Source organism: Grampus griseus, assembly GCF_964374135.1.
Source record: "Grampus griseus genome assembly, chromosome: 12".
In the NCBI taxonomy this organism is placed as follows: Eukaryota; Metazoa; Chordata; class Mammalia; order Artiodactyla; family Delphinidae; genus Grampus; species Grampus griseus.
Window position 1 is genome coordinate 25,269,446 of NC_139006.1, and position 12,763 is coordinate 25,282,208.

The following is a 12,763-nucleotide window of genomic DNA, read 5'->3' on the forward strand; positions in this document are numbered from 1 at the left end:
TGGATGTTTGGGGCGTAGACCTATGAGAATATCGAGTCCAGACCCCACTGTCCCCAGATGGGGGCTGAGGCTCCAGTAGTGAGGGCACAGAGTCAATTTCTGAAAGCTGACCATTTTTGTCTCTTTTAGGTCAGCTTCAAACACAGAAGTGAGGTGTGCTCACTTCACTAGGAGGGGAAATCTGGGCAAATGGCTGGTGGGTTTGCAGTATGGCTGCCCCCCCCCCCGGCCCCCATCTTCCAAGCCCATTCTGGTTCTCCCTGGGAGGCCTGGAGGGCTGGAACCTGGCTTTGCACGGCTGGGAAGAAGGGCTGGGTGGCAGGAGAGAGCTTTACAAAAACACAGTTTTGGGGGCCAGCACTTAGTGCAAAGGGGGGCAAAGAGTCAAGGAGGACATCAGTGGGCCAGAAACACTGGAAACTTCCTAAGCTCTGGGACTGGCTGACCTCCCCAGATAATACCAAGACCTGTGTGCAGTCACGGCCCGCTGCTCCCTGCTTCAGCTCCCCTGGTGATCCACATTACTCGTATCAGAGGCTGAGCTGTCCCGTCAGCTCTGAGGTTTAAGGAATATGTAGGAAAGACATGTGGTGAATCTCTTCATTTCACAGATGGGGAAAACTGATGCCCAGAGGGGAGCCAAGCAGTCTCTTGACCCCAGGGTCCCTCGGATCAGGCTCCCAGGGGAAGCAAGCCCTGAGGCAGGCGTCTCAGACCAGGGGACAGGGCAGTGGGGCAAGCCTGCAGAGGACAAGGTGGGAGGCCTGAGGGGGAGCCTACGCTGCCCAGCTCTTCAGAATGGACAAGCCCCGAGTGGCCTCCGGGCCACCGGCGCAAAGATCACAGAGCCAGATGCAGCCACCCAGAGAGTGCTGGGGGACACAGGACCCAGAAGCAGCTCACAGGGCCTGGGCCGAAGCACAGGGTACTTGGCATCGTGCAGCACTGGGTGGCCTCAGGGAAGGCATCCTAGAAGGGTGCAGTGTGGGGCTCCCAGTGAGCAGGTGGGGGAAAGGCATTCGATGCAGAAGGAACAGCACCGGCAAGGGAGGTGCCAGGCTGCAAACCGGGGCTGAAGGTGCTGGTTGCCCCAGAGGCCAGGGGTCTTTGCTGGCAGGTGATGCGGTACCACTGGGGCAATGGTGGAGAGCGGGTGGCAGTCTGTGCCTCCACCCCCATCTGTCCCACATCTCAGTTCGAGCTGTTATTTGGAAATGAGTTTTTGCTGCTGTTTTGAAGGTTGACGGCACCCCTGTGGGCCTTGGGGCAGCTGGTGGCATCAGGGGAAGGGATGGATGCTTGGTGGGCAGCGGAGCCCATGCTTCGGAGGAAATGGAGCTGGCCGGGTGTGGGGCGGGGCGTGGGGGAGGACTGGGACTGGGGACAGATGTCTTGAGAGGGAGGTGCAGCAGCTGCTCTCCTCGGCATGCAGGGACGGTTATTAGCTCCAAGGGGCTTGGGAGCATGGCGGGCAGGGTTAAGAATGTGGGACCCCCAAAAAAAAAAAAAAAAAAAGAATGTGGGACCCTGATCCACAGTTGCCCCCTTTTTCCCGTCCAAGGAGCCACTGCTGTGCGACACCCCAGCTGACCAGAGCCTCTGGCGCTCCCTGATTCATGGGGGCAGCGTGCCATGCTCTGCCCTCCAGAGCCCCTCCGTCCTCCCCAACACAGCAGGTGCCCCGCCTCCTTGGCCCTCAGAGACCCCTGCAGCTGGGGAGCCCCCATGGCTCATGTGAGGCCACAAGGTGAAAGTCCTAGCTGGGGGCAATGGGAGGGAATGTGAAGTCTGACGCTGGGAGGTGGCGGCCTGGTGTCGACACACCCCAGGAACCAGGATGGTGTCCTCCCCTGTGAAATGAAGGAGTCGGATAAGATGCTCACAGACACCTCGGCCCTGCTCTCACGACCTCGTGTGGTGTGGTGAATCAAGGTGAAGGCCAAGAGCAGGGGGAAGAGGCTGTGTGCTGGGAACTTGGGGGCTGGGGGGCACAGAGCTGGGGAGCTCAGGGGATGTGACAAAGGCCAGGCCGAGGCAGGAGCCTGTCACAGGGCAGGTGCTCATACCCAAGAGGGAGGCCCCAGGCCACGAGCCAGGCTGAGTGATGTTTGGCTGCAGCTGGAGCCATGCCACCCCCCCACCCCCTCCCCCAGCACGGAGACTGACTCCAGTCCCCTCGCTGAGGACAGAACGAGACTGAGGTGAACTGGAAGATCTCTGTGGAAGAGGAGCATCCCCTCCGAAAGATGGGCTACGCCCTCCAGACTCCCTTGAACCGACTCTCCTCCTTTCAAAGGTCACGACTGTCCCCACTGTCCTGGAAGTAAATCCTCAATACCCAGGGAGCTGACTGGGGGCTGAGGGTGGAGAGTGCCCCTGGACCTGGACCGAAGGAGAGCAGCCCTCAGGCATCTGAATGCGCAAGCTGGCACTAGCACTCTGCCCCAGAGGTGTGGGGTAGGGGGTGGATCCAAGTGGAAAGTGCCAAGGGACTGGGCTAGGCAGCCCCGGGGCCTGGGCTGTTCTGAAGTTGCCATAATCAGAGGGCAAGTGTGGCCTGCTACAAGCCTAGGATGGGCACCCAAAGCTTCCTGCCCCTGCCTGCTGGGAGTTCACACTGAAGCCACAGTGGGTGCCACATGGGCTGGGCCACTGGCAGCCGTCCCAAGGAAGGAGCCCGTGGCCACCCCAGGCCCCAGCACACATACAAGGTGGCCCTTGTCACTGTGTATCACTCAAAGGTGGGCCTGATCCTCACTCCCAGCATCAGAAGGGAAGAGCTCCAGAGGCTTGGTCCAAGTAGTAATAACCCTTTTCCCCAGAGCCCTCAGCTTCCAAAAACAAATTCACTTAAATTCTGTGGAATTTAAAAAAATCACCTCCATCTAGGATGTTCCTGACTATCTTAGGGGCTGAGAAAGAACAAAGGGTTTCAATGGCTCGGGGCCAGCAGGAATCCAGAGGTGAGGCCCCCAGGAATGGGGTTCATGTGGCCAGAGGAGCCCCTTCTCTGTGCCAGCAGCTGCAATGAACTGGACTTCTCCCCCAGGGCAGGCAGTGCAGGAAGGGTGGAGCTGGCCCTTCACACAAATTCCCAGTGCTCATGGCTGGGGCTCATTTGGAAGGAGTCGCTGCCAGGGCCCATGGAGGTGCTCACGCTGCAGGGCAGTAAAGTGTTCAGCCCAAAGGCGACTGGACCTGAGCAAGCAGCACCTCGTGGCAGCACCAGGACTGCCTGCTGCCCTATCGCTGCCCCCACGAGGGAGTGAGCCCCTGCACTTGGAGAAGGGATCCTAGGCCAGGAGACCCCAGTTACACTGGACCTTGACACTGACTTTGTTTTCACAGGGTACCCTCAGCGCCAGGACCTCCGGAGTCCTAGTGGGGTTAACTAGCCACCTGGAGGCTTTCAGAGCTGCTGCACCATAAGACCTGAATGGTACCCAAATTACAGGGGGTGTTATCTCAGGGAACTGCTGTGCCTGAGGGGAGCAGAGCCCAGGCCCAGAACTGGGGTGAACAGGGCAACATAACCAGGAATCACCTCCTGGGCACCTTCCCTCCTACCAGACCCAAAAGCTGTTGCAAAGTTCCAGAACAACGGGATTTCCCAACTCAAGACACTGAGGCAGCAGCCTATCGAAAAGTGACCCTGGATGGAGTGGGGAAGGCCTTCTTCCCCCCCCCCGCCCCCACTCAGATTCTGACCCCTCCCCCTTCCCCCCCAGCCCTAGCCCAAAAGATAGTCCGGCCTCTGCGGGAGGTGGGGGGTGGGGGACTATCGACGACGAATTCCCGTAGGATTCCGGGGTCTGCGGCCTTGGGCAGGATGCTAACCACAGCTGGGCCCTCTGCTGGGGGCTGGGGGCGTGGAGAGGCTAGGCTGCAGATTCTGGGGGCACCCCTCCCGACCTCGGTTCCCCAGTCACTGACCCAGCCCTGCACCGATTCCTCCGCAAGGCAAGGAAGCCCGAGGCAGCCCCAGTCTCCACACCGTTTATTTCTCCGTCCCGGTAGGTGGGGTCGCTGGGGCGGGGCGGGCAGAAAACCGCGCGCAGGTTGCGGGACGCGGGCAGGGGAGCACGGGGCGCGACACTCAGGCGAAGGTGGAGCCGTTCCAGCCCACGTTAGCCGCGTTCATGTCGTAGTAGTTGATGTAGATCCTGCGGGGGAGGAAGCGGGTCTAAGCCGGCTGCGAGGTGGCCGCCGTGGCCGCGCGCCCCCTGTCCCCCGACGCCCACACACCTGTCCGGGCTGATGCGCAGGCGTTCGGCCAGCAGGCCGCACAGCAGCTTGCTGTAGGAGCGGTTCTGCGCGCCGCCGATCTTGCCGATGCTGTGCAGGCTGCAGAGTGCGCACGGCTCGCTGGAGCCCCCGAAGGCCATGAGTTGGTCCGGCACCACGTGCACCGCGATGTACTGCGGGGGAGGGGCAGCGGTCAGCGGGCCTCCTGGCCTCGCCGGCCCGGACGCCCCCATCCCTTCCCCTCCCGGAGCCCCATCCCGGAGCCGCCTTCCCCGCCCAAGCCCCATCCCGGGGCCACCTCCCCCGCCCCAGCCCGGGACCGCTTGGCCGGGCCCTCCCCGCAGACCTGCGCCGGCTTGCCAGTGGCCTGCGCCAGCTGCTGGGTGAGCTCGGAGAGGAGCCCGTCCGGCACAGAGGCGCGGGGCACGTTGGTGTTCACCAGGAACATCGGCATGATGGCGAGGGACGGCGAAGACGGGGATGCAGGAACCAACCGACTCGCGCGCAAACACCGCCGGGAAACCTCGGAGCTACGTGACCGCCGCCCGGCGCCCCGCCCAGTGCGGCTGCGGCCCAGCCTCCCGTGACGCCCCAGCCGGCGGAGGCCCCGCCCCCGAGGCCGCGGCGCGCTCGCGCCTGGTGACGTCACCGCCTGCGGAGGCCCAGCCCGCCCGGCGGAACTCGGAGCCACTGCAGAGTCGGCCATTGGCCCTGAGCACCTCCTCAAAGTTCTCCACGCGGCGGCCAGAAATCTGCCTGTCCCTCGTTTGTCCTTTCATCTAGTCACAGCGACGTCTGTGTGCCGGGAGCAGCGGGGATGCGGCTTTTAGCGGGACAGATGGCCCCTGGCCCTCCAGCAGATCACAGCCGGACAAGAAGATGGAGTCCCAGCTCATTCCACTGAGCCCTTGTGTGTCCGCAGTCTCCGCGTGCGCGCGCGCGCGTGTGTGTGTGTGATGGGGAGGGGTGGTCATTGATGCAGGTGGGAGGGGGCTTCCACAAGCGAGTCACCATCCAGAGGCCTTCCCTGCACCCCTGCTCTTCACGGTGGGTAAGGATGCTGGGAGGTGCCCAGGGGAGGGGCAGGGAGTAGGAGGGGTTCCAAAGGCAGTCAGCAACTCCGTCTCAGAGCCCACGCCAAAGCCCCATCCGGTTCCCTGGACAACCCCTCTGCAGGTCTGGAAACTTGAGCTCCTCAGGGAAGCCCCACCCTAGCCAGGTCCTGTGCGGATGCCCTCTCACAGAGCCCTGGGTGCAGTCTCTCTCTTCCACTGTTGGTCAGCTCAGGGGGCACCTAATAGGTGCCAAACATACAAGAGACATGGACTAACTACTGGCTGAATGAATGAATGAAGTTAGCCATGACACGGCAGGACGAGGACAGGGCCAGGGATGGCCTGCAGGCCCTGCCATTCCTGGGCAGGAGGGCCACCCGACTCCCGCTCTGAGGAGACCCTGGTGGGGGGGCTGTGCTGGGGAGCAGAGCTCTGCAGGCACTCGAGGGGGTTTGGCTCATGCTGGTTTGGCCAAGTCTCAGAGCTCTCCAGGGAGGTCCTGTCCTTGGTCTCTGGCAGGTGTGGTCTGGTTAAGGTGGCACAGCACACACTGGCCTGGACACTGGGCATGTGATAGAGCAAGGCCACCATGCCTGTGGGAGCAGGCGGCCTCAGGCAGGAGGTCACATGGCCCAGCTGTGCAAATACTCTGTTAAATGTGGATCCCTCCAGGTGGGCCCCAGGTCATATCCCTCCCCACTCCCACACCCCAGCAGACTTCCTGTGCCCAGGGCTCTGTTACCACTGATGCATCCCATGCATTGTCTCCAGCCCGGGGTGCTCCTCCGAGCCCCAGCAGCCAACTCCGCATGTCCTGCTACCTGTGTCCAAATCCAGGTGCATGACTATTCTCCCACCCCTGATCGCCTGCCAGTGAAATGTACCTCCATCCACTGTCCCTTTACCCTCACTTCTCCGGCCCCCACACTGCCTTAGCCTAAGTTAGCTGGCACCACCTTTGGCCTGGCCTGGCCTGCCTGGGGGAGGGGTCTGTCTCCCCACCCACTGGCAGCAGATCTGGCCATGTGACTTGCCTTGCCCAGTGAAATGTGAACAGAACTGACACAAGTGACTCCAGCCAGAAGATTCAGGAGCCAGCACCTGGTTGGCGGTTCTCTGATAGTGGAAGTGGGTGACACATTGAAGCCTTGCCAGCAAATAACCTGCGACACCGTGTAGGTGAGCCACTGTTCGGGGCCCGTGCTCCTGGCTTCTGGCTCCTGGCTTGGGCGTTGGTCCTGGAACGCTGTCGCTCAGTTCGTCAGGAAAGCCCCAGAGCTCCTGGCTCCGTCAGGTCCTCTACTTCAAGGCCGTCACCATATCTGTTTGCGAGTTACTGCTTCCTTTCTGGGCTGCATGAGGTGGGGGACATTGCTGTGGCCTACCTTCTGACCCATTACTAGGTAGCAGGCGGAGGGCCTCCAAAGACGACCACACCCGATTCCCTGGAACCTGTGAATATGTTACCTTACTTGGCAAAAGGCACTTTGTAGATGTAATTAGGGCTACAGACTTTACAGTAGGGAGGTTGTCATGGATTATCTGGGTGGGGCCAACGTAATCACTTGAGCCCTTAAAAGCAGAGAATTTTCTCCAGCTCAAGTAAGAGATGCAGCAGGAGGGGCGGTCAGAGAGCCTCGAAGCAGAAGGACTCAGATGTGCCGTTACTGGCTTTGAAGATGAAGGGGCCTCAGTCGTTCAGCTGCAAGGAACTGAATTCTGCCAGCAGCTTGAATGAGCTCAGAAGTGGGTTCCTCCCTATTCGACCTGGAGACGCCTTGACTTCGGCCGTGAGACCTGAAGAAGACGACCAGTCACTTTGTACTAGATTGTGACCCACAGAAACTGAGATAATAAACGTGTTGTTTTAAGCTGCTCGATTTGTGGTAATTTGTTCTAGGAGCAATAGAACAGTAACACCCCGGCATCCCCAGGGGCTCTATAATCACCTGCTGAACAACAGCGCACACGCACCGGGAGCCCTTGGCCCCCAAAATCTTCTCCCCCTCCCTCCTCACTGACAGCATCCCCGTTCTGTTTCCTTAGAACCTTCACTGCCCCAGAGCCACTGGCAACCAGGCATGGCCACTGGAGGTAGCTGCGGCCCATGTGATGTGCAGGGTCCACAGGGAAGCAGCTGCCTGCAGATGGAGGCTCTACCCTACGCCCTTCCTCCTAACCCCTCCTGGAACCTGGACAGGACTGCACTCCCGCCTGGAACCTGAACAGGACTGCCAGACGTGCAGCAGCTGCCAGGCAACCCTGAGCTGGAAAAACACAGGCAAAGGAGGGGGAGTGGCAACCCCGAGGAGCCTGGGGCTCTGGCGGCTCTGCCCCGCCCCTTCAGCTGCCTTTACATTACAGGAGAAAAGTAAGCCCCTCTCTGCTTGAAGCACCACTGGTCAGGGTTTCTGACGTTTGCAGCCCCAGGGCAGCTCCTGGCTGGTACAGAGGACTTCTTGAGGGCCACACCCCACAGTTGAGGGCTGCTGGGCAGAGAGGGGGTGGGAAGGAAACCTCAGGATGTAGGGAAACGCCAGCTGGATGAGGAGGAATACGGCCCATACGAGCACCCGGCAGGCCCCTAAAGCTGGCAGCCGTGCCCCCCACCCCGGTTGAACATCTCTGTGGGCAGGACGCAAGTCACCCACGCTGGAAGGGGTGCATGGGGAGGGGGAGGGCCTGCTGACTCTATGATGCAGGGCTACTGCTGTCCTCTTGCTGCCTCTCCCTGACACGGACCTGGCCATCGGTCCACGTGCACGGACCGTCCACCTGACCACCGGCTCCCACAGCCCCTTCGCCAGCTTCATTCCCCTTGCCATCCCTCCCCCGGGCACTCGCGGTTCATCACTCACAGCAAGAACCCAGCCAGCCTTGAGCCCCTGACTGTCCCCCACGCACCAGGCCCTGTGCCCTTGTTCGCTGAATGTGGTAAAAGTTGCAGCAAAGACAAGCAAAGGAAACACCCTCCCCCTCCAGTCACAGCGGAAGAAGACCTGGGGGGTCATCATCCCTGCTGGAGACCCCCCCGCCCCGAGCTGTAGCTGAAGGTACAGGATTTTAAGAGGGGTGTCTGCCAGGAGAGCACCACACTGCAAAAGCAGGCCCAGGCTTGTTGGGGCGCTAGCGGTCATGGCCAGCTCTCCCCCACAGGATGAGACATGGTTCAGAGAGGGTGATCTGGGCTGAGCCTCTTAATCTCTCTGAGCCTCAGCTGCAAAATTTCAAAATGGGGGAATTCTTTTTCCATAGATTTGTGTGAAGATTTAACGAGATTAAGGACAAGCGCAAAGTGCCTGCATTCAGTACGTGCTCAGTAAAAGCTACCCGATCTTATTGCTTTGTCATCAAGTGTCCTGGAGCAGAAAACGGACTAACAGGCCTGACCCTAATGGTGGCACTGGGCAGTGTGGGCGACTGTGCTTTCCCTCCCTGGTGGCCAGGTCCTTCCCCACCCCCGCCCCTCCCCCATCCCATCAAACCTGAGGCCAAGCTGCGTCTCCCCCACCTCTCCTGGCACGGCCTCTCCTGTCTGCGGGGCCCTGTCCCTGTTTCCTTGCCCTGCTGAGGGGTTCCCTGGGCAACAAGGACTTCCAACGCCCACCCCACACTCTCAGAGCCAATTTGGCTGGGTGGACAGCAAGTGGGACACGGCCCAAGGGCTAGGCCCAGCTGGGGACATCTCTATGGTCCGTGCTGGGGACCAGGGCACCTAAGTGTGACCAGTGCAGTCCCAGACCTGGGACACAGCCTGACACCTGCCCTGCTCACAGCCTGTGCACCACGGGATTTCGAGGGATGGTCCTTTCTCACTAATCTTCACCAGGGGCCAGTAGCGGCCAGGGTGGCCACTGGTGCCGAGGATGAGGGGGCAGCTGGGGAGGCAGGTCAGCAGAGGTGGAGATGGGGCAGTTGCCAGAGAGAAGCTGGGAGAACACACAGAGGGCTCCCAGAGTGCTGACACCTGCCTTCCAGAAAGCTCCGCGTTTACCGGACCCACAGGCCTTCAGTCCCATCCTTCAACACTCCTGCCTCCAAAGGAATCCCAGCTGGGCCTGTCCTCAGGAAGCCAGCTCCAGGTGACTTCTCCATGAGACCTCTCCTGACCCCGACTCAGAGAGTTCTCGCTCCCCAGAGAACCTACTGCTTGCCGCTTCTGCTGATTTGGCGGTTACGGCTTCCTACTGAAAGCCAGACAAATTCTTTATGATACAACAATGATCAATTGTTTTTTTGACCTAAGTGCCAAGGTAGTCCAATGGGGAAAAGATGGTCTTTTCAACAAACAGTGCCAGCACCACTGGACATCCATTAAAAGTAAATGAATAAGGGAATTCCCTGGTGGTCCAGTGATTGGGACTCGGCGCTTTCACTGGGCCCGGGTTCAATCCCTGGTCGGGAAACTGAGATCCTGCAAGCCACGCAGTGCAGCTTAAAAAAAAAATGGTGGACACTAGATGACTGTGGATGTGGTGATCAGTTTTTAGATACAACACAATCCATGAAAGAATTCATAAGCTGAACTTCTTTAAAATTAAAAACATCTGGGGACTTCCCTGGTGGTCCAGTGGTTGAGACTTCGCCTTACAATGCAGGGGGTGCGGGTTCCATCTCTGGTCCAGGAACTAAGATCGCACATGCCTCCAGGCCAAGAAACCAAAACATAAAACAGAAGCAATATTGTAACAAATTCAATAAAGACTTTAAAAATGGGCTTCTCTGGTGGTGCAGTGGTTAAGAATCTGCCTGCCAATGCAGGGGACATGGGTTTGAGCCCTGGTCCAGGAGGATCCCACATGCCACGGGGCAACTAAGTCCGTGCACCACAACTACTGAGCCTGCGCTCCGCAGCAAGAGAAGCCACGGCAATGAGAGGCCAGTGCACCGCAACGAAGAGTAGCCCCCGCTCACAGCAACTAGAGAAAACCCGCACACAGCAACGAAGACCCCATGCAGCCAAAAATAAATAAAATAAAATAAATTAATTTAAAAAGGAAAGACTTTAAAATATATATACAGGGACTTCCCTGGTGGCGCAGTGGTTAAGAATCCACCTGCCAATGCAGGGGACACGGGTTCGAGCCCTGGTCCAGGAGGATCCCAGATGCCATGGGGCAACTCAGCCCGCGAGCCACAACTACTGAAGCCCGCGTGCCTAGAGCCCGTGCTCCACAACAAAAGAAGCCATCTCAATGAGAAGCCTGTGCACCGCAACAAAGAGTAGCCCCCGCTCGCCACAACTAGAGGAAGCCTGCATGCAGCAATGAACACCCCATGCAACCAAAAATAAATAAATAAATTTATTAAAATATATATATACATTTTATAAATAAATAATAAAAACGGCTGCTCTGTGGAAGGCACTGTCAAGAAAATGAAAAGGCAAACCACAGACTGGGAGAAAATATCTGCAAAAGATGCATCTGATCAAAGACTGTTATCCAAAATATATAAAGAACCCTTAAAACTCAACAATAAGAAAACAAACAACTTGATTTTTAAAAACAGCCAAACAGTTTTTTTTTTAATTAATTAATTAATTTATTGGCTGCGTTGGGTCTTCGTTGCTGTGCACGGGCTTTCTCTATTTGCGGCAAGGGAGGGCTACTCTTTGTTGCAGTGTGCGGGCTTCTCATTGAGGTGGCTTCTCTTTGCTGCCGAGCACAGGCTCTAGGCACACAGGCTGCAGTAGTTGTGGCACGCGGGCTCAGTGGCTTGCAGATTCTAGTAGTAGTTGTGGCACACAGGCTTAGTTGCTCCACGGCATGTGGGATCTTCCCGGACCAGGGCGCGAACCCGTGTCCCCTGCATTGGCAGGTGGATTCTTAACCACTGCACCACCAGGGAAGTCCCAAAACACTTTTAACAGACACTCACCAAAGAAGATATATACAGATGGCAAATTAGCATACAAAAAGATGTTCCATGTTTGTCATCTGGGAAGTGCAAATTACAACAAAATACCACCACACACTTATTAGAATGGCCAAAATCACTGACAACACCAAATGTTGTGAGGATGTGGAGCAACAGGAACTCTCATTCAGTGCTGATGGGAATTAAAATGGTATAGCCACTTTGGAAGAGAGTTTGGCAGGTTCTTACAAAACTAAACATACTCTTACCCTACGATCCAGCAATCATGCTTCTTGTATTTACCCAAAGGAGGTGAAAATGTATGTCCACACAAAAACCTGCACATGGATGTATATAGCAGCTTTATTCACAATTGGCAAAAGCAACCAAAATGTCCTTCAGTAGGTGAATAAACTTTGGGACATTCAGACAATGGAATTTTACTCAGTGCAAAAAGAACTATTAAGCAATGGAAAGACATGGAAGAAACTTAAATGCATATTACTAAGTGAAAGAAGCCAATCTGAAAAGGCTACATACTCTATGATTCCAACCATATGACATTCCGGAGAAAACAAAATTGTAGAGACCATAGAAAGATAAGTGGTCACCAGGCGCTGGGCAGGGGCAGGAAAGGGATGACCATGTAGAACAGAGAGGATTTTTAGGGCAGGGAAAATACTCTGCATGATACTATCATGGTGCATAATGTCATCATACATTTGTCCAAACCCATAGCATGTAAAACTACAGGAGTGCACCCTAATGTAAACCGTGGACTTTGGGTGTGATAATGACGTGTCAATGTAGGGTCGTGGATTGTAACAAACGTCCCACTCTGGTGGGGGACGTTGATAATAGGAGGCTGTGTGAGTGTGGGAGAGGGGGCATATGGGAAATCTCTGTACTTTTCTCTCAATTTTGCTGTGAAATTAAAACTACTCTAAAAAATATCTTTTAAAAATAGTGGGCAAAAGACTTGAACAGAGTCTTCACAAAAGAAGATACGTGAATGGTCATATTAGCACACGAAGAGATGCTCAGCATTATTAGCCATCAGGGAAATACCTCAATAAAACCACAAGACGCCACTACACACTCAGTGGAATGGCTAGATTAAGAAGAGTGACATTGCCAAATGCTGACGAGGATTTGGAACATCCAGAAGTCTCATCAATTGCTAGCAGGAATGTAAAACAGTATATGCACTTTGGAAAACAGTTTCCGCTACGGTTAAACATACATTCATTATTTTTTTTTAACATCTTTATTGGAGTATAATTGCTTTACAACGGTGTGTTAGTTTCTGCTTTATAACAAAGTGATACATTCATTATTAAACTCAGCAATTCATTTACCCCAAAGAAATGAAAGCATACATCTACACAACTTGTGCAGGGATGTTCATAACAGTTTTATTCATCATGGCTAACAATTAGAAACAGGGCTTCCCTGGTGGCTCAGTGGTTAAGAATCCGCCTGCCAATACAGAGGACATGGGTTCGAGCCCTGGGCTGGAAAGATCCCACATGCCGCGGAACAGCTAAGCCCGTGTGCTACAACTACTGAGCCTGCGCTCTAGAGCCCGCATACCACAACTACTG

At 56.3% G+C, this 12,763-nt stretch overlaps 1 protein-coding gene across 1 annotated transcript; it reads right to left on the minus strand.

Annotated features, from left to right (window-relative positions):
- Nucleotides 1-3,981: 3,981 nt before the first annotated feature.
- On the minus strand, nt 3,982-4,806 carry MIF (macrophage migration inhibitory factor). Its single transcript, XM_082668237.1, has 3 exons — nt 4,592-4,806; nt 4,246-4,418; nt 3,982-4,163 (listed from the first exon to the last, which is right to left on the minus strand). The coding sequence occupies exons 1-3, from the start codon at nt 4,697-4,699 to the stop codon at nt 4,097-4,099; spliced, it is 348 nt and encodes a 115-aa protein (XP_082524363.1). The 5' UTR covers nt 4,700-4,806; the 3' UTR covers nt 3,982-4,096.
- Between the last annotated feature and the right edge of the window lie 7,957 nt (nt 4,807-12,763).